Here is a 22,482-nt window from a genome sequence, read left to right as displayed (position 1 = left end):
AATATTTAAATGATTCGGGTCTATAATATAAATTGTCATGTGGACCTGTAAAATTATATGCATGTTTGATGGATTGGATGAGGGAGCTGAGCTCCCATTTATTTTTATGCCGATATGAGTATGTGGAGGGTGAGCTGAGCTCCCCAATTGATGATATGTTTTGTTTACAGGTCGGGTGAGTCAAAAACTCCCCGTTGAAAGGTTCACTTTATGGTCGGACTCTGTCCGGTTGGTTTCTTGAAATTGGGCCCAAATGGGCCTTAGAGTTGGGTTAATGAACAGTTAGGCTTACTACGGGCCTCGGGGGCTTTAGGCTGGCCCATGTCCTAGTGCCGGTTCGACCCATAGGTTGAGTCGTGACAGCTACATTACCTTTTATTGCCTTATCTTACTTTATAAAATTTTTCTTTACTCTATCCAAGCATACTGTTAAAGTCTCTAGATAAAATAATAATATATGTTTCAAATTTTATGTGAATTTAATAATATAAAATTTTGAGTTTTAACTATCAGACTTATTTCTATTTTTTTGAAAATATTTTTTTTAAGTTAAAAAAATTGAATTTTTCATTTGAAACATGTGAATTGATAAAAAAAGAAATCAAATAAATTGAATTCTTAGTAAAATTTTAGATTCCAAGTAAGGGTTAAACTATGATAGATATTAAATTCAATTCAAAATTTTGAGACAACTTGTTTATTTCCACATTTGATTCCTTCTTCATATATTTGCTTTGGCAATACTCTGCTTAATTTTGAAACACTCTTTCTTCAAGATTATCAGATTATGACTATTAAAATCATTTCTTGATTTCTATATTTTGTTTCATAAGTGTCTTTTGCTTGTTGGAATTATTTTTAAAGATTATTATTGATGTTGCATTCAGGTGTTCTTCTGACTGATTGGAATCTGAAATCTAGTAACTTTATTGAAATTTTAGAGTACTAACAAGGATCACCAGCTATCAAAAAGGCAAACATCTCACCTATTTTATCAAGAACACAATACTGAATATAATTTTCATAAACTTCATTTACCTTTTGTATTATTTTTTTTTTTTTTCATTTGCTTTAGTGACTCATTACAAGTGTTTTGGTTTTATCAAGAATGTTTAGCTCTGTTCTTTTGACACTTTTGAGATGGCCACAAAATTAATTGAACTTAAGTGGGTGTATGACAGATTAAGATTAAATTTTAATTAGAATTTTCCCAGAATTCCTGAAGATTGGTAAAACAAGAGTAAATTCCTGAAGACTGGGTGTATGACAGAGTTGCTTCCTCTGTAATTGAGAGAGAGAGAGAGAGAGAGAGAGAGAGAGAGAGAGAGAGAATATCTTGATTGAGAGGAAGAAGGAAATATACTTGAACATGCACAGCCTACTGTAAAATCTATCTGATAGATCAAGCGTCACAATTACAGCAGAAATATTGAAACTAACCAAAACTTTAGTCTTTTTGCACTAATCCCTTATAGAAACATTCGTGAAGCATTTGATGAGTGCTTATAAAACCTTATGCTTTTTCTCAGAAATTCATCTTCATCTTCATCTTCTTCTCAGCTCATGTTCCATCCTCCTCCCATATCAATAACTTCCTTACGTATGGGTTTATACAGAACAATATACAGAATTAAAGAATCTCTCCAGGGAAAGGCCATATCCATCCATCCATACAGTATATGCAACGGATAATTAGTTAAAATGAAGAAGCACTTCAACACTGCTTTGAGTTTGAGCCCCATTCCATGGCTTCTGCCACTGGTTCTTCACGTTCTCATGTGCTGTCTTCATCATCTCCCGTTGTGTTTAGTTCTGATGGCGAAGAAGGGGAAGAATCATGTGTAACACTGCCTGCTTCTGGACCTCCTCCAAGGAAACTCAGAGCAGTAACTACATCGCTCATCAAGGGCCGAACTCCTGCTTCCTCTTGTAGACACATGGCCGCTACTGCAACTGCTTGATTTAGGCCTCTAACCGGGAACTCTCCCCGTAGAAGTGGATCAGCAAGTTCTGGGTATCTATTTGGGTCCTTGAACACAGGTTGTGCCTGTTCAGGAAAATAAATTACACAATCTCTATTAGAAAACCACAAGCGGGTTTGACCTGAACACAAGTACACCTATAAGAAGAGAGAAGTGAGTGTGCTTAGTTACCCAGGTGACTAGATTTTGCTCCTCGGTTGGTTTGGTTGTGTCAATGGCTCTTCTTCCTGTAATCAATTCCAGTAAAACAACTCCAAAGCTGTATACATCTGATTTAACTGTCAATTGGCCAGTTCTTTGGTACTCTGGCGCACAATAACCGTATGTTCCCATTACTCTTGAAGAAACATGGGTTTTATCCCCTACAGGTCCCAGCTTGGCTAGCCCGAAATCCGACAGTTTCGCATTGAGGTCCTCGTCCAGCAAAATGTTTGATGATTTCAGGTCCCGATATATCACAGGGGGATTGGCCTTATCATGCAAATACTCTAATCCTTTAGCAGCACCTAATGCTATTTTCATTCTTGAGAACCAATCTAATGGCTTTTGCTCTGGTAGAAGATCTGAAAATCAAATGAACCAGTGCATCATAAATCCAGGCAATGTTAACTAATACATATATGTAGGTTTTGTGTATAGGAATTGTTATATATAGGTTATATACCTAATAGATGGTCTTCGAGAGATCCTGATGCCATGTACTCGTATACCAGAAGTCTTTGGTCTCCATCAGCACAATATCCAATAAGATTTACAAGATTCTGATGATGCAAGAGACTCAACATCAACACCTCTACCAGAAATTCTCTGTTTCCTTGCAACCCATTTCTATCAAGTTGCTTCACAGCCACTACCTGAATTACATCCAACCAAACCGTATAAGACAATAATATATTAAAGAATAGACATGAAGGAAAGAGCAGTCATAATTACCTGGTCGGTCTTTTCAAGTTTTCCCTTATAAACTCTTCCAAACCCACCTTCTCCAATCAGACATTCTTGTCGGAAATTCTTTGTAGCAGTGGCTAGTTCACGGAAAGTAAATGTCTCTGCTGCGATATTGTTAACACCTTCTTTGCTGTTGTTATTATTGGTTGCATCCCCATTGTTTTGTGGTTCAGCTTGGGGCTTTGGTTTAGGATTCTCTGTACAAACAAATAATTCTGTAGCTTATTATCAGGCCTTTCCAACAAGAAAAGATCGTTACTATGAAATTAACTAATTAACGCAAGCATGTAACCATAGTTGGAATTGGCTTGATGATATTGAAGTCTGCTCTAGGGACTAAATGATACTTACCAGTAGGCCGCGGCGGACCAGCAGCATTGGTTTCCTTTTTATGAGGAAGAGATATAGGCGAATGTGACCTCGACCTTTTGCTGCTACTCGACCTTTTAGCTGCTTTCTTGTCATGAGAAGATAAGCACGAAAAGCAACTCATTTTTCAAGAAATTTATAGTGAAATATATCAAAGTTTGATTGGCTTACGTTCCTTAATCTCACTTCTTCTTCTTCCTCTTCTTCTTCTCTTTTAAAGACTAACCCTCGAAAGTTTCAATGGTTTATTCGAATGAAGGGTAAAAAAAAATATAAAAAAAAAAGCATAAGCAAGCAAGTTCCTACAGAATCGAAAATTTTCAATCCGTAGGAACTTGCAAAACAGATGACCAACCCAAAAGGCTAAACCCAAGAAAACGAAAATCAAAAAAAGAAAACCTTGATCCTTTCAGTAACAGGATATATAGCAAGTCTTTTTTTTAAAAAAAATTTTAAAAAGGCATCAAAAGAATGTCATGCATGTTCTACACATGAAATCTGGAAGTAAGAAGAAGAAGCAGGAGGAGGAGGAGGAGGAGGAGGTTTTAGGAACAGCTGGGGTTAACAAACACCAGGCTAACCAAAAACCTAGAAACTAAAACGATCATCAAGTAATTTAAAATGTAATTTAAGAGAAATTCCCTAAAAAAAATGAAACAAAAAAACCGGGAAAAGGGTGCCGTTGAAGGAGGACTGAAAGGTCAAATTGGGTGTCATTTGTGTGGAGTCACCGTGGAATTTGGAGAAGAAAGTGATGAATGGGAGGTTTTGAAGGCTTTTCCTTTCTATTTCTAGGGGATATAATACCGTTCTGCATTCGCACAAAATTAGAAGACAGAGATGGCAAGTTAAAACCATCATTGCAATTTTTGCTTGTTCTATCCCATAAATTTAATAAAAAAATACATCTCTACTGTTCTAATGTATAACAAGTAATTTAATAATTATTTTTATTAAATATTTATGTTTATAATTACTATATAAATAATTAATATCTAATTATTAATAATTATTAAAATAATTAATAATTATTAAAACAACTAATATTACTAAATAAATTTAAATTATTTATACTTTTCAAGGATTAATCTAATAAACAGCTAAAAATTTTTAATTTTGTTTAACTGATAATTGAAGTGGTGTGAAATTTTCAATTCCATCTTAAATATTTTTTAAAAAAAATTGAAAGCTTAAATAATTTAGTATAAGGGAAAAAATTTTATATTATCCCTTTTAATATAAAGAGAGAAAAAGTAAATTATTTTTTATTTTTGCATTATCACACAATTAAAATTCGAATCTTTTTACGTGTATTATTAGTATTATTATTAGTTGAAATTGCATTCTAAAACCAAAGGCAAATTTCACACAAATCCCACAACTCAATTCCATAGGAAATGAATTGGACACACATAAATAGAATCTTCCCCTTATTAAAGACTAGAAATTCAGGCCAAGTTAGATCACATGGCCAAAAGTTTAACACACACACACAGAGATTGATCAAGAGCACATATAAATATAATTAATATTTATAATATCTAAAATTTTCTATTCAGGAAGCACTAATGGCAATCTTCAAGGCCCCATCACAGTGACCAGGAATGCTGCAGATGTAGAGTAATTTTTCCCCTTCTTTAGTTTGATGCTATCTTTTCCACTGGAGTAAATGACTGAGCTTGGAGGAGCATTGCAGCTGTTGTAGCCACTAATATCTACAATTGCCACATTATGCAACGAAGGATCATATTTGAAAACTGTTCAAGAAAATACAAAAGATCATTATCATATATAATTAGACCAAAAATTGATAAACAAAAGATAGAATAATGGTTCTTAACCAGTTACGTAGTATGTCACCAGCCTTGAACTTTTTCCCTTTTGTCCAGCTTTGGATGCTGAAAGTCCAGCCAGAAGTATCACCCACAGTGTAAGTAGCTGCCTGAGTGGCCTTGAAGAGTAAAAAGAAAAGAGTGGTAGCCATAAGTGTGCCTTGTTTTGCACTGAATCTTCCCTGGTGAGCCATCAGGACAGGGAAAATTTCCTGAAGGGAGCAGCTGCATGTGAGGAAGGGAGTGAGTGTGGTAGGTTACCTTTTATAGAATTTTGAGCCATAAAGGACGTGAAGTGTCGGTTAAGTGCGTAAAACGCAATTCATAAGGGTTCAAATGTTGAGACAATAATATATATTTCCAGGATTCCAATTCCAATGTCGTCCCCTTATTATCCTAGCTACCTTCACAAAAAAAAGGTGAGATAGACAACAAGGAGAAGCGTTTGATGGAGTAAAATAAGCCAAGTCGAGTTATTTTTTGCAAGAACAAATGAGATGATGAGGCAAATGTAATGCTTGAAAACAAGCGAAGCTTCGATTTCTTTTTCCCTCTCAGTTTATTTTAACTCAATATCTTTTTCTATGCTGACATTAACAACACGATACAGAACAATATTGCAGGGTATATCGCATAAGCAAGCACATGCGACAAATAATTTCCTATTGGCTGGATACCCATTAAAGTAAGTGTTTCAACTTGGGATAATAATTATTCTTATTAGCACACCCTTTAATAATATTTAAGCTAAATAACTAATAAGTTTTAATTTAATAGTTTTGGGATTCTCTACAAATTATGAGATCTCCTGTTTGAGTATTTGTAGAATTCAATTTTACCAAAAAAAAAAAAGGTTCAAGCTAGATACATTAAAATTTATAAAAGTATAAAACCTCAAATCTTCTTATATTAACCAATAAAAAAAAATGAAAAAAAAGTTATTTATGAATAGCATATTAATTTAGTATATGGTTAATAATTAATTAATGGCATATCGATCAATTTCAAGGAGGAAAAGAAAAAACAGCTAGATTGGGGATTGTCATCACTGAAAAGAAAATGATCAGCAGTCTCATCGAAAGCCATAGCGAGTGTAAACAACTGGAATATAGAACCATGCATGGAAGTATTTGTGAAAACCATTGGAGGCCACATTTTTTTTCTTTTTTTTCTCTCTTAGTAATGGTTGATAATAGGGCTAGAACTGGTCCAGAGTCAGGAGACGGAAACCAGACCCTGTCCGATAGTTTGATTTTGGTATGAAGTTTGATTTTGATTCTGATTTGATTTGATTATATTCAAAATCTTCTTTTTTTCCAATTGTTTTAAGTGAAAATTCGAGTTTTGACTCGGAACTAAACTGATAAGTTTTTATTCAGTTCAAATACAATTTTCATCAATCAAAATTTAATTAATTTTGATACAATTTCAATTTTAAGTTGAGTTAATCTGATTTGAACTGAATCGTGATAGGTTTTAGTTGATAATGCAAGTCGGATATACATGAAAATAAGGCAAAATTAGATTATCCTAGGAATGCCCATGCATATGCTGCTTTCCCTGTCTGCATCAACACATTCTTTTCGATAAATTACATAGATGGTACCTTAATTTAAGATTTTATAACAGTAAAGTACTTAAACTTTAATTTATAACACAAAACTTCTAATCTTTAATTTAAATAACAAAATACCTCTTGTGACATTCAATAGTCAATTTATAAATTATTTTTGCTGACGAGATACTTGTCATATTAAGAATTATATTCTCTCTGTTAATTTGACACTTATTGAGAAAAAAAAATAATTTTCCTCTCTATCTACACATAATCAAGATAATTAAAATTATACAAACTGACATTTTAATAGCCCATAACTTGTTTACTTGATGCTATTAATCCATAAAAATATAAAATTTCAATTTAATAAATGTAATATCAATATAAATAACCTAAAAACTAGCAACTCAAATTTACAAAGAGATTTTATATTACTTAAATTAAAGATAATAGAATTTTACGTTATAAATTAAAATTTAGGTACTTTACTATTATACATACCTAAGTTGAGATATTATTTATATAATTTACCCCACTATTTTCTTTTGAGGCATATGCTCTCACCCACATCCTCTTAATTCTACCTTTTTTTGCTCTTGGGAAAACAAAAAAGTCTAAATATACATTAATTTGTATTTTGTACAAAATAGTAAGGCTGAGTATTTAATTCAAACATAATCAAACTAAACCAAATTATTAAAACTAAATTAAATAAATTATTATATTTTAGAAATTGAACCGAAATGAATGAAAACCGAACCGAATCAAACTGCTCTATTTTAGTTCGCTTTGGTTTGAACTAATCGATTTTTGAGTTTTAATGGATTTTATAATTTAGACTTAATTTTCAAGAAATTTGGTCTATTTTGACTTTGATTTGAACCTTATAACCATTAATCAATGAAATTAAATAATATATATATATATATATATATATATATATATATATATATATATATATTCATAAATCTCATATAAAAATAAATCAATTTAAAAATCAATAAAGTAATTCAGTTTGGTTCAGTTCATTTCAATTATTTTTTTTTTTAAAATTAAATCGAACCGAAATAACTGAAATTTTTAAAATACAAAATCGAATCGAATTAAACCGAATTATTTTAAAAATTGAATCGAATTACCGAATTAAAACTATTTGATTTAATTTATTTGGTCTAAACCGAATAGTGCTCACCCATACAAAATAGGAAAACCGATATATATATGTGTGTGGATGTCTTTTAGATCATCTAGCTTTTCGAAGTTTTCTTCTTTTTAACAAAAGTAAATTAAAAATCATGGAATGTTTTATATACAGTCTCAGAATTGGATTTTGAACTGCTGAGTTTTTCACCTTTGAGGCTCTGAAATGATTGGTCATAGATTCACAATCTAAAAGCAGTCATAAAAGGGTTATTGAGATATTCCCAAAAACAGTAAAATGAAAATAGAACTTGTCAAATGCACGAAGGAAAGTGGTGTTTTATTGTCCTCATGATTATGTAGTTTATATATGCATATTAATTTGTGCTTGATCTTAATTTTTTTTAACTTATTTAAAACTCATTTCATACTCAATTTCAATTATATTTTTAATTTTTAAATCTAATTTGAGACCTAAGAATAATTAATTAAAAAATTTTTTCAATTTAATTCTATCGCTTTTTTTAATTTAGTCTGACTTTTTTGGTAATTCAGAAATGGGGATCAATAAATTGACTTAAGGAGTTTGAAGCCACACGAATCATGGAAGAGAGAGAGATAGAGGGTCGGTTGGTCAAGAAGAAGTACAAAGAGAGAGGATCAATCGAATGAAGAAGTGACACAACGTGTAGCGCGAATAAGGATTGACACATGATTAAACTCTTAAAAATAAATAAGATCTAATTTAAGACCTTAAAATAAATAAAATTCAATCCAAAATTTAAGATAAAATAAAGCAAATATAGCTTTATGAAAAAGAAAATTTCATTAAATAAATTTGAAAGTTTATATATAATGAAAATACAATGGGTATTTATAAAATTCTAAATCTCATCTAGATGGAATGAATTAAAGTCTTAATCTAAATATAAAACATATTTAAAAACCTAACTAAATAGAAATGATACTTTAAAGTCCTAAATAAACTAGAAAACATAAATAAAACCTATCTAAGAAAATAAAGAATCTCATTAAGATTCGGAATACTCGTGAAAATAGGAAAATACAAGTTTTTGGCTTAGTATGGATTTGCACACCACGTCATTCACCACACTTTCGAGAAAATTTGACTTCGAAATTTAAAATATTGAAGAATAAAATACTCTAATAAAAGATCACACCATGTTCTCTTTCTGAATAATATTAATAAAGTTGACTTGAACAAAATTGAATTGAAGAATTTGACATTGTCCTTTGCATCCATTGGAACATTTGGATAAATAAAATCAACCAAGACAATAGAAATTAAAGGGTTAGATAAATCTTCAATCTCCATTGATTCCTTCATGGTTGGTGGTTCTTCAAATTCCATTGGCATCTCCAACTCTCCTTGCTCTTCTCAATGAATTTCAACTTTCTTTTTTATGATAGATTTATCAATAAATTCTAATTTAAGCTCATTATCGTCCACCATAGCAAAAGGTAATAAAACCAAAGTTTAAGATTTTTTAATTTCAAATCCTTCAAAATTAGGATCTTCAATTTCGAGTTGTTTGCTGATCTCCTTTTTCTTGCTCCAAATCTTTAATGCCCTTTGATGTCTAAATAAGATTTGCTTCCACCTTTCTTTATTTCTGTTGAAGTATGCAATTCCTGAACACTGCTTCTTCTATATTCATCATTAATAAAAAGTGTTATTTTAGAATTAAAGAGAATAGAATCATAATTGACTCTACTATGGTTAACTACGGCTTGATTCAATTTATGACTTCTCTTCTCAACATTACGAACTCCCAAAAAATGGCAAATCTTTTGAAATTGATGCCCTATAAGTGTTTGTCTAATATTTGATTGCTCGACAAACAGAATTGTCATGAGGTTGATTGCCAGTACTGCCACTAGTATTGGCCATCTTAATTAGTGTGAACTCCCTGCTCTAATACCACCTGACACAGCGTGTAGTGCGGAAAAAGATTAATACATGATTAAACCCTTAGAAATAAATATGATCTAATCTAATACCTTAAAAAAAAGATTTAATGCAGAATCTAAGAATAAAATAAAGCAAACATAACTTAGAAGAAAATTTCATTAAATAAATTTGAAAGCTTATACATAATGAAAATACAATGGGTATTTATAGAATTCTTGTTGTTATAGCACGCGCGCAAATCTAAGGAACACACACAAATCGCATAATCATATAGTATAAAAAAGAGAAGAAGAATAATAAAGAATTTAATGTGGTTCGACCATAAGGTCTATGCCCACGGGCAAGACAAGAGAAAAAGTTTCACTATAATAAAAAAAATAAGATACAATCACTTAGAACTCTCAAATCTAACCATATATCTCACTTTTTATCTCAATCAGATCGCAGTGCGAAACTTTCGGGTCAGGCCACAATTCGAGTCTATAAAGACATATTCAAAATTCAAGCCGCATAAAAATAACAATTCTAAATCTTAATCTAAGTAGGAATAAATTAAAAAATCTTAATCTAAATAGAAAACATATTTAAAGATATAAATTAAATAGAAATAATATTTTAGAGTCCTAAATAAACTAGGAAATATAAATAAAATCTATCTGAAAAAATAAAGAATTACAGTAGAATTAGGAATTTTCACAAAAATAGGAAAACAAAAGTTTTCGGGTTTAATATGGATTTACACACCACATAAAGTAGAAACAAAATTGACGAGAGAGACAAAGGGAGAGAGATGAGAAAGTGGAAGGGAGGAAGATGAAGGAAGATTGAGAGAAAGAGATAAATAAAGGAGAGAAATGTTTTTATGTGAAGATATTAAAGTAATTTTAAATTCTTTATTAAAGAATAATAATGATTTAGATTTTTTTAATTGATAAATCGACTATATCAGGTTAAATTGATTTTTTTTTTATTATTTTACTTAGAATTTAAAGAAATGTTATGTTATAACTTTAAATTTAGACATTGTAGGTGAAATTTATGCGTTAATACACTATACAATTACCTCCAAATAAAGAATATGCGATTAATAAAGAAAATATACTGAATTATGAGACAACATAATCAATATGATTCATTTGAAATAAATCATTTAACAATTAATTAAAAAGAATTTAATTTAATTGAAATTTTACAAGATTTTATATTCCAAATAGTAGGTATATGATTGTTGTTTGGATTTAGATTACCTACCACTTTGTATCCAAGTTAAATCTACTTTATTGATAGGACAACTACACTAAATGCAGTAAAAATTTATGAAACAATTTGCAAGAAGGTGTGCTCCAGCAAAGGCATTGACGTGACTAAACGTTTTTACTTGTTACTGGAATTCAAATCCCTTCTTCTTCTTCTTCTTCTTCTTTTTCAATTCCCCTCTCCTCTCTATGTATAGGTATCTGCTGCTTCCTAGGTTTAATTTCTTCGCCTCTTCTTACTGTCTCTCTTCTGGTTTCCATTAATTTCCCTAGAGATGGATGCAAGCTGGATGATTTAAAATCCTCCCATCTTTCATTAAGCCTAGCTAAGGGATTAGGTTCTCATAATTTAGGCTATGGTAATTGAGTAATTGGTTCATGTAGACTCTGGCTAGCATTATCAAATCTTCTCATTGGATGACTCTACGCACTTCTATTTATATTTATAAATGGATTCAAACTTCAACATTTTTTGAGAAATATTTCTAGCTTTTTATAGACAATTTTGCAGCCATTTATATTTATTTACAGAAATAAAATGCAAAACTTGCCCTTTTTAGGAGCATGATTTGGTGTTGAAAATGTGAAAGCCTCGGTCTGTAGATAAAATAACCTGACACAAGTCAAAAGGGTATGGCTCTTTCCACCTACTAGCTAGCTCCATGAGAAGAGAAATAGTTGCTAAATGATGAATTCTATAATTAATAGCGTGGATCTCGACAGGAAACACAACACCATCATAAATCATATGATTGGTGGAAATGGCAGCTTATTCAACAACAGCCAACAGGGGAATGACACTGTTATTATTACCAAATCATGGGCATAACTCATTATTCTGGTGAGTTGGTTATGGTTTTGGCATCTCAGCTTTAATTTCTTGGATGATGTGTTTTACAAGACAAAAGCGAAGTCCACGGAGTGATCGAATAATTTCTTAGCAAAAACAAAATTTTCTCTTTCTTCTCTTCTCTTCTCTTCTTATCTATCCACCTATCTGCCTTTCCCTTCTTGCCTCAGCTTTCACAACCAACTAGAATCAAAAGAAATCCATGCCTTCTTGTTCTTTTCTCGAAATTAAAATTTCCATGGTTATTGCATTCTTGAAATGCAAGTTGGAGATATGTACTAACTCTTCAAGACACTCATTCAGAGGGTGACATTTTTGGCTAAAATTTCAATCTCTTCAAGAGAAGCACACCAATTAAACTACCCTTTGCAGACCAAATTCAAGATTTTAGTACACTTCAACTGGCAAAGGAGAAGTAACCCATTAAATAAAGCATATGAACAAGAAAATAGATTCCCAAGCAGCAAAAACTGAAATCCTATGAACCAATCAAAAAAGGAAGAGGCACACACCTAAACTAAGGAGCTTTAGATTTTCAAGATTCTTGGCCATATCTAAAGAAAAGGTCACCCACTAAGAAATAACATATGAATCAAACCAAAACACAACTAGTCTTTGAGATTTTTATTGCTTTAAAAACCAACAAGAACCCATACCATCATCATCTTATCTCTATATATAATATATTAATATCAAAATAGAGAGTGTTTCTCTTGCTATACATTTCTAGTGATAAAGAGGAATGCATCCTTCATTACCCCCCAATACAAAAAGGGACAAAAAAAGGAAAAAAAGAAAAAGAAAGAAGGTTAAAGATAATGACATAACAGCAAACTTAACAAACTTCTCACTGACGAGTGAGGACAAGTATTAATTGGTGCACTAAAACTATAACCATAAAGAAGACAAATTCGTAATAAATTCACCGTTACAACTCTAGCATCTTCATCCGGAGGCCTCTTGATGCAGCTGCAAATTTATCCCTTCCATAAAACTTATTTACCTATTTGATATAGGGTTTGGTCCGCTAGGAACTTCATGAGCCTTAGCACCAAACACTGATCCCCTAGATTTTGTTGAAGAAGAATCGTGCGAGCTTTGTGATTGTTTTGGGTGCAAGTTCGTCATGGTAGTTGAGGTTGATTCTGATGAGGATTCCAAGAGAAGCCTTTTGAAGGAAATTGAGGAACCCATAGTGGATTGTTTTGTGGGTTTGGTAGGGCTAATGAGTAAAAGAAAAATGAAGATGAGAAGAGCAAACAAGAGAAAGAAATGGTGCGATTTGGTGTTGGTTTCAGAGATTGGCAATTTTGAGTTTGGTTTTGCCATGCAAATAGAAAAAAGAAACCACCCCCCAAGAGTCCACAAGGGTTCAATATCCATGAACCAGCACCAAGGCTAAGAAGGGGAAGGAGATAAAGAGAGAGAGAGTGAGGAGAAGCTTCAGCTAAAGTGAATGGAAAGGAAGTTTTGAAATTCGATACACCTTTGTTGAGGAACCAAAGAACCAACTTAGCATGGAAATATATGAAAGGTGCTGCAAATCTCTGTGTATTGACCAAGCAGCCCTCCTTCAAGATATCAAATTATTAGCTTAGCCTAGGTTTAATTTAGATGGAATAGTTATTTTGAATTATTATTCAGCTTCACCAACAACCCCTCAAAATTTTCAATAGGAAAATGCCCTAATTAATTATTAAGTTAAAATAAATTAGGATGGATTCCTAGTATAGATGTATTTTTTTTTTCTAATTGCTAATAATTTTAGTGTGAGTGATTTACTTTTAACTAGACTAACAAAGTAAACTTATTATAATAGGCAAAATAAGCTTCATGTGTGCAATAATTAGTCACATTTCTATGATACAATAACGCTTTAAAATATATATATTATCTATCAATGATGATATATATCTTTATTTATCTGGATTTCGCTTCCTCTCTCATATTAATCTACTATAATCACACTTTTTTATTCAAATAAGAATTTACTTGATGCCTATATGAATATGTTATTCACATTCATAGGAAAATTCAACAATAGTATCACTCAATATATGTATATGGGAAAAAAATAAAATTTTCTTTTATATGGAAGATAAAAAAAAATTAAATAAACAAATAAATGTGGATATCACTAAATAACAAAGAAACATGAGTGGATTTGTTTAATAAATAAATAATAATAATAGTGGATGAAGGAAATAATTCAACATTTTCCATAGCCTCAACCTTAAAATGTTTTACGAGATATGAAAACTTCTTCACTGGAACAGAAAAGACAAAAAAAAAAAAAATTGAATTATTGGTTTCGTTTCCCTTGCCAATTCTATATTTTCTATTTGCTTGACAAGATCATTTATAAAAAATTTAGCAATAATTATAGTAAGATGGATTGAATAGGGGTGTTATAGTAAAAATAAAATAAAAATTAATGTATGATTTATTAGTTATGGGGCCATGCTGTAAATCAAATATTAAAGAATCTTGAATTGTAAAGCTGATGGCACCAAATAGAAAGAAAGAGAGGTTGTGGTGGTGCCTTTTTCTCGTTTGGCCGGTTCCCAAAGAAATCTTTCTTTGACCTTCAGAACCATTGGTAATTAATTAAAGAAAAATAATATTAACTTATTCTTTTCCTTGCATTTAATTTTCTGCCAAGAATTGAACTTCATAACTTTTTTTTTTTAATTAGTCTATACCATCTTTATACGTAGAAACCGTAAATTTTCACAGCTAATTGAAACCCATATGGTAGCCTGATAATAAATTGGGTAAAATCACATGGTTCCTTTTCTATATTCGTTCACTCACATTAGCATAATAATTGTGCATTAGTTTTTTTCTTTGACAATTAGCTCTTGCTCAAAATAAAACATTCTCAAAATTTGTAAAATATGTCAAATTAATGAATGTGAAATCTTAATATAATCCAGAAAATTATTAATAATATAATAATCAAATATAAATAATTACAGAAATTTGAATTTTCTTTTATTAATTTAACTCTAATTCAAACTTTAAACCTCATCATATATAGTTTTAAAAATCCATTGAACTGAAATTCATTAATAATATATGGGAAAGGTTTAAAACTATATAATAATCCAAACATCTATTAAATATCATATAATAATCCAAACATCTATTAAACTTTTCTCTCCATTGACTAAGAGAATTAATTACTGTGATTAAATAGATGGGAAGAGGAACAAGAAGAGGGAGAAATAAGGAGAGAGTGAGAGACAGAGAAAGCAGGTAAAGAAGAAAGTGGGTCTAAGCTATGGAAGGCACAGTGAACTGTTTTATGGAAACAAAAATGAGAAAAGACACAAGAAAAGCAAAGCATCGTATTCTCTTTTAAAATTAACACACTGCTGCTTCCCTCACAGTGAAAGGCCAAAACATATCTGTCTCCCATGATGGGTGATGGATGGGCCACCACTGCCTCGGTAATATGTTTTAGGAGAGAGAGATTGTACGTTAAGGCCATGCTTGGAATTTCATCAAAAACCCAATAATCAACTTTACAACAATGAGCGCTTGCCTTCTTTCTTGGTGCCTGCCTCCCTTATATTTGTGGGAGTGCCTCTTCACTTGAGTCTGCACTGCAAGAAGACATCAAAAGTGCGGGTGTGTGTGTCTATATATATATATATATATAATTAAATGAGTTGCACAACCATGCACGCCGGGGGGGGGGGGGGGGGGGGGTTTGCGCGGGGCGTGGTGGTTGTGGAAGGAGTTGATATACACCAAAAAGGAATTTTTTTGGTTTATTTTATTGTATTCACTTTCCAAATGAGAATGAATGCATGGATGCTTATATGTACAGTTCCCAAGGAGTAGTTTGATAACAAGTTGACAATCATGTCATTATGATGAAGTTCTTGTATGAATTGATCTTGAAATTTTACAGCAATTGTGTTAATGGAGATCTCTATTAGGGCTTTTCGGTTCTAATTTTAATTTTGAGTCTTATTCAATTTAAGAATTAAAATCAAAATTAAACTTGTGATTTTTTAGAATCAAAATTGGAATTAAATTTTAATTTAATTTTAAATAATGTAAAAAATAGTAAAAAAATGATATATTTAATAGAATGACAAGAAGCTAATTAGCTATAGCCACCATAAGGCATGAGGAAGAAAATTTACTTAATAAAACTGTTGTGTGTATAATTAATATACTCTGATCGTTAATTATTCAAGCACCAACTTGACACGAGTGATTGGCATTATTGAAGTAAGCTCCCTACCGACTTGGCTACTCTTTTTCTTGTGAAACCAAACAACAGAAGCTAGTTTTTTCTTGTCAATATATGTAAAGGCAAATTGGAAATATGATTTTCATTATTTATAGGAAAAAAAAAATTGAATGATATTTCTTTGGTAAGAGAAAAGCAATTTCATCATGCTTCTACTAAAATAGTTGATTAAGTAGCTAAATTACAATTAATTTAACATTAAATTATTAATACCAATTAAACTTAACTAATTGATATATTCTTTACTTTTTAATAAACTACATATATCTCTTAATTTATTGTGTTAGGCCTAATTCTGCTCATGTTGGAGAAGCTTATTAGGGATAAAACATTTTTAATAAGAATTTTTTCTATTTACAAAGATCAAACATTTAAACTTACGTTCAAGATACTTTATCACTCAAAATTATTAATAAACTAATAGGAAGAAAAATAAGCAAACATCAAAATTAAGGCGCTCCATAGCCACTCCCAACGTTTACAATTGAGGTTAAAAGGTTTTAAAAATATTTTAACAAAATATTATTTTTAATATTCCTGAAAAAAAATAATAATTTAAAAATTTTATAAATAAAAATATTAAATTAATTTTAATTAATATATTTAATAGAAATATAAAATATAATGTGATTATATGTCCAAAGAAACAAAATCCCTCAATTCATCTCCATGTGGTGCTTCCAAAGACATTTGGTAGACAAAGTCAAAGGAGTAGACCTTTAATCTATTTGCTGCTTGTTGTCAACCCAAAGAATCATTCATATTGATTTCAACAAAAGCAAATAAATGCCATCTTTTCTTCTATTAGGTAAGCTGTAAGCTAGCTCCATAATCAAGGCCATCATGCCCCATTTTGTCAACATTTTGAGGTAAGCTCTCAAAAATTATCTTGCTAAAATATAATTTTCTTTGCTTCTTTCTTGTCTTGTCTAAAGCTAATTAATTTATTTGTTTATTATTTAGTGATAAATTAATTAAGGTCTATATAAATATATATTTCATGAATCAAATGAAAAATTTACAATAATATTGCATACTTTTATCTTTTAAGCATTAAAAAATTATATATATATATATATATATATATATATATATATATATATATAACTTAAGAATTTTACAACATGTGCTCTGCAATGGAAAAAAGATTAAATAAGCTGCAGTCGAGAGCTATATACGTTTAAAATTAAGTTTTGAGCTAAATAAGGATTAATCTTTCTATTTAGAGTCAAATATACTTAATTTTTAGTAAAAAATTAAAACATTATTTTCTCTAAATTTTCAATAATAAAATATTAATTTAAAATTTTAATTTAAAATCATTATTGTTTGTTCATATATTTGTTAATTTCTTTTTTAAATTTTATTTTAATTTAGTTAAAAATAATAAATAATTTTAATATTAAAAAAATAATTTTATTATTAAAAAAATAATATTTTATTAGATGATAACTTATTTAGCCTTAATTATAAAGTTTAATTCTTATTTGACTCAAAACTTAATTTAAAACTTATTTAATCTTCGACTAAAGTATAAAAACTTATTTAGTCTTTACATTAACTATAAGTGATACCGATAAAATGATGTAAATAGTTAATAAAAATTGAGTAAAAAATTAAAATTTTTATTCATTAATCTTTTTCAACCTAGCTGAAAAACAAATAAATAAATAAATAAATAAATAAAATCATATCTTATCCCACCACGTTAGAGAATGAATGAAAGAGGTAGTTTTTGTTAAGGAATCACTTTGTTCGAAAAGCACATAAGTATTGATGCTTTCAATCAAACCAATTTCTTCATACATATTCTCTTCCCACTTGCATGATTAGTTATTAGCAAAGTAGAATGAATATGCATCCCCATTTTACATTTATAAAAGATATATGCCTTAATTGGACAACAATGGCATTTTTCTTTTCTTTTTTTTCTAAGCCATTAGCAATTAATCAAATGCGAATACATCTTTTCATGCATAAATTCTTATTCATATATATTCATTTTAATTTTATTAATATTTGATGTATGTAAATTTTAATTTTGAATTTTTTATTTTTATTTTTTGTTTATAAAAAAATCTATTGAATTATATCTAATTGGCATACATATTATAAACTTTTTTTTATATAAAAAAAAAGATATATATTTACCTATGTTGAACACATACAATACTTAACTCAACTCAACTAAGCATTTATCCCAATTAGAACACATACAATGAGTTTTAAAAATCAAGACCTCTATATTTATAATAGATTCTTTTGAAATAAATCACTTGCAAGAAATGAATTTAAAAAAAATTCTCTCACAATCATCATATGAATTTTATTTCTTTTAAAGTAAATTATTTTTTTACAAGAATTAAATCAATGAGTTATTTTGAATAAAATACCTTTCATAATCTACAATGGATGAAATTTGGATGAGGGCATGTCAGAAGGACAATCTATGAGGTGGAATGTTTTGGAATAGCAAAATACTCAATTTATTATTGGATAAATTACAAAAACTATTCTATAATTTTGTGCATTTTTAAGTAGGTCCTAAAATTAACTTCTTGATAAAAAAAAAAAAAAACCATGAACTTACATGCTTAGCAAAAGATGAAAATTGTCTAGATGCTGTAAAAATAGTTAGGATAAATTACAATTTAATTTTTAAAATTTAGTAATACCTTAATGTATTTTAAAATGCATCTATTTAGTTTTTAATATTTAAATAAAATTATTATTAATTATATAAAAAATGACTAAATTGTCTCTAACTATGTTTTCAATATGAAACAATTTAGTCTTGAAAGTTTTATTTTATTAACAAAATAATCCCTTATATTTAACTTATTATTTTATTACATTTGTTATTTTAATTATAATATTATAATTTTATTTTACCAATATTCTAAGTATACTATATATTTTATTATTATTTTATTTTATTTTATAATTAATAAAAAATAATTTCAATACTTTACATTCATATATGTTCAGATATGAATTATTTTATAAATTTCATTAAATTTTAAAGACTAAATTATAATATATACAATTTCTTATTAGCTAACTGTGCATGAACTCCAAGTACTTTTTTAATAAAAGCTTAATATGAAAACCCTATTTAATAAATACACAAAACTACTTCCTCTTTATTATTTATAAGCTCTATATTCCCAATTTTTAGGATGCAATTTTCCCATAATGGGCTTGGCAAAAGGCAGCTGCAGCCAACAACAACACAAAAAATCAGGGAGTAGGGTCATCAGTATCAGATTAATAATGGATGACATCAAGGTCTGTCAGACCCAGCAACCCTGCCTATGTCTACTTGATTTTATTCACTTCTTTTTTTGCATTTCAGTTTCAGATTTTGGGACCCAGAATTGGTTTATTCATATCAGTCGGCCTTTGAACATGCATGCCTCTGTCTCCTGATTAATCACAAGCTGGACTGGACTTAATTATTTGATTTCCTCTACAGTTACCATTATTGAAGGAAATCAAGCTACGTAGGTGGTGATATAGATTCTTAATTATTGGTGCCTCTTTTGAAATAATTATGTTGCTTCTCAAAAAATACATGTAGTTTTGTGGTGCAATTGTTTTTATAAATGTTGATCTTTCTTTTATTAGAGTATAGCAGTATGGCCTATTATTTTTATATAATTAATGGTTTAAATTTCTTATATTCACCATATGTGATAAATTTTTGAATAATTAAGTCAGTTATAAAAGATTCAAAGAGATATCTGACTATTTTAAATATTAATTTTTTTTATAATGTTTACCTTTCAATTCAATTATATAGAATTTCATTTAACATCAGTGAATTTTATTGTATTTTTCTATATCTGATTTTTAGAAGAAAAGTTACTGATGAAATGTAATTAATGAAATCTTAATTATTTATTTTTTAAAAAATTCTAACCCTTTTTAATTTGATAAACTTTAATATTATATAAAAAATTACTTAATTTAAGAGCTCAATCTCATAAACAAAAATTTTAAAAATAATTTTATATCATATTGTCTCAAATGAAAGCTCCATTAAAAGTACCTTAAAAAAGAAGGTGGAGTTGTGGGTGGCATAATAATAAGAATAATTCTCTCATGTTTGATTTTTTTTTTTTTTCCAATTTTTTACCCAAAAAATAGAATTTTATTAGGGTTAAGGACTCAAACCATTTAATTGAAAAGAGAAGAATATAGTGAGAATTAGGAGTGACACAATGGACAAAGACTTTAGAGGCAGATCAAAAGGGAGCTTTCTTTGTCATTTCAGTGTTGGAAAGAGATTACCAATTATTCCAAAACCCTACCTCAAACCCCCTACTGAAATGACATAAAATGGGGGGCACGCATGTGCAGCCACATCAATCAAAATTTGTGGTGCTTAAAATTCTAATCCCAGATTAAGAGTTAATTTAACTTTTCATACCATGATTGCTTATCATCAGACTACTAATAGTTAAAAGTCAATTAAAAAAAAATATTATATTATGGTAAATGAGATTGCTGATTAACTTCGTACACTGTATTTAAGTTCAAATTCTCAGTCTAATTAAATACTGAATTAGAAAAAAAAAATTTATTTCATTTTATTTACTATTTTAGACAATAAAATTTTTTTTTTAATTTTACTCGTCTCTTTTTAATATCTCTCTATATTTTAATAATATTATAAGAATAATTTAGTCAATTATTAGTATTTATTTTTATAAAAAATAATACTATTCAATATTTTTTTAATTTTTGTGTAAAAATTTTAAAAAATTATTAAAATGGGATGAAGAAAGTAAAAAATATTAATAAATGATTAAAATAACCTTGTATTTAATTATGATAGAAAAGTACGGAATGTAAGATATAAATGTATTGGAATAACAATCGACGAAAGTAAAATTAAAAAAAATAATAATTAATATTTTTTTAACTTTCTAAAATGGTAAATAAAATGAAAAAAAAAAAAGATTAAAATATCACTTAAAATAAAATGGAGAGAATACCATATTGAGACTTTCGGCTGTAAGATACAATTTTTTAAATAAATACAATACTACACTTGATTAAAGTTTGTTAAATAAATATAAGTAAAGGACATAGCTAGGCTGCTATAGGTGCTACCTTCTTTACATGTGTGATAAAAGGAGTTATCTTTTGAGTATTGAGTTCTTGGTTATCCCTAATTATAATAATTAATACCTTCAAAAGGCTGGATAACAGTCAAACAAACCATATTCTAACCTACTGTCTTTTGTGCCTTTTGCTTAATTCTATTCTTCTTTTAGTTTAATAATGCAATCTCCGAAGTGGAGATTAGTAAAATGCAAAAAAGTAAGAGGGGAAAAGAGGGTAGGTCCATGTTTGATACAAGCTTCTTTATTTCCACTATTTCTCTAGGCAGCTTTAATTTCTATACATTTATACACTGCATTCAAACTAGAACCCCATATTTTAGCTTGGGGTTTTACTAAGTGCAGACTGCACAATCCCCAAGTTTCCAACCCTCAACAGTTGTGGATCCCATATGGTTCGAATGATGAAGCCCAAACATAGAAACTCCCTTTTTGCTCATTTCAGCATTGTTTCACCCTTAATTTAATTCAACTCTATGAATCAGCCAAGCGAAGAAATTAGAGGAAAAGAAATTGAGATAGGGTGGGAGAGGGATGACAGGCTCATAAGGAAAAGGAATGGAAGAAACTAAAGCAAAAGGCATACATTTTTTAGATCATAGAGGGACCAAAAAAGAGAAAAACAGTCAAAAGATGCATAGAATGAAGTAGAAAAAGTGGGTGAAAAGAAGGTTGGGTCATGGAATGGTTACATAGTTGCATGTACATATGCTTCAATACTGTTTGTGATATCATGCAATGCATGAATTCTATGACATGTGGACTAACAATGGAAGAGAAGAGTCATTCCATCTACTTTTCATAATCCCCTCAATTCCACTAACCAGATTCCAAATTCAAATTTTCCGTATGAAGATCTTAAACTTTTGCGTGCCATTATTCTTTTGGAGACACGGCATAGATTAGTTTGCCCGTGGATTAGACTGACATTAACTATAGGCCAATCCAACTCCAAAATTCTTCTTTAACCTTCTAGCTATATATCCATGATACAAATTTGCAACTATTCATGGCCAAAAACTCCAACCAAGTATACTTTCTAGCAAACTAAAAGAAATTGAAGTAGCAAATTTGTATAGATACAAGTGGGAATACTAGCACAGGGAAAATGAAATTGGCATGCAAACGTGGACGGCTATATCAAAGAAAGAAATAGAATCCATGAAAAAGAAAGATTTCCTGCTTTATTACTTGATTCTGTGTTTCAATTTTTCTTCA

General features: G+C 29.6%; 2 protein-coding genes across 2 annotated transcripts; both read right to left on the bottom strand.

Moving 5' to 3' along the window:
• Window positions 1-1,321: 1,321 nt before the first annotated feature.
• On the bottom strand, window positions 1,322-4,168 carry LOC110633309 (probable serine/threonine-protein kinase PBL26). Its single transcript, XM_058149868.1, has 5 exons — window positions 3,282-4,168; window positions 2,916-3,127; window positions 2,647-2,836; window positions 2,154-2,545; window positions 1,322-2,047 (listed from the first exon to the last, which is right to left on the bottom strand). The coding sequence occupies exons 1-5, from the start codon at window positions 3,421-3,423 to the stop codon at window positions 1,775-1,777; spliced, it is 1,209 nt and encodes a 402-aa protein (XP_058005851.1). The 5' UTR covers window positions 3,424-4,168; the 3' UTR covers window positions 1,322-1,774.
• A 544-nt stretch (window positions 4,169-4,712) lies between these two features.
• Window positions 4,713-5,653, bottom strand: LOC110634098 (basic blue protein). The gene is made up of 2 exons (XM_021783004.2): window positions 5,148-5,653; window positions 4,713-5,056 (listed from the first exon to the last, which is right to left on the bottom strand). Exons 1-2 carry the CDS (start codon window positions 5,323-5,325, stop codon window positions 4,878-4,880), a joined length of 357 nt encoding a protein of 118 aa, XP_021638696.2. The 5' UTR covers window positions 5,326-5,653; the 3' UTR covers window positions 4,713-4,877.
• Window positions 5,654-22,482: the final 16,829 nt, after the last annotated feature.

The sequence above is a fragment of the Hevea brasiliensis genome, chromosome 7 (genome assembly GCF_030052815.1).
Source record: "Hevea brasiliensis isolate MT/VB/25A 57/8 chromosome 7, ASM3005281v1, whole genome shotgun sequence".
NCBI classification, from domain to species: Eukaryota; Viridiplantae; Streptophyta; class Magnoliopsida; order Malpighiales; family Euphorbiaceae; genus Hevea; species Hevea brasiliensis.
Note: the sequence above shows the minus strand (reverse complement) of the source record. Positions and strands in the feature narration are given on the sequence as shown.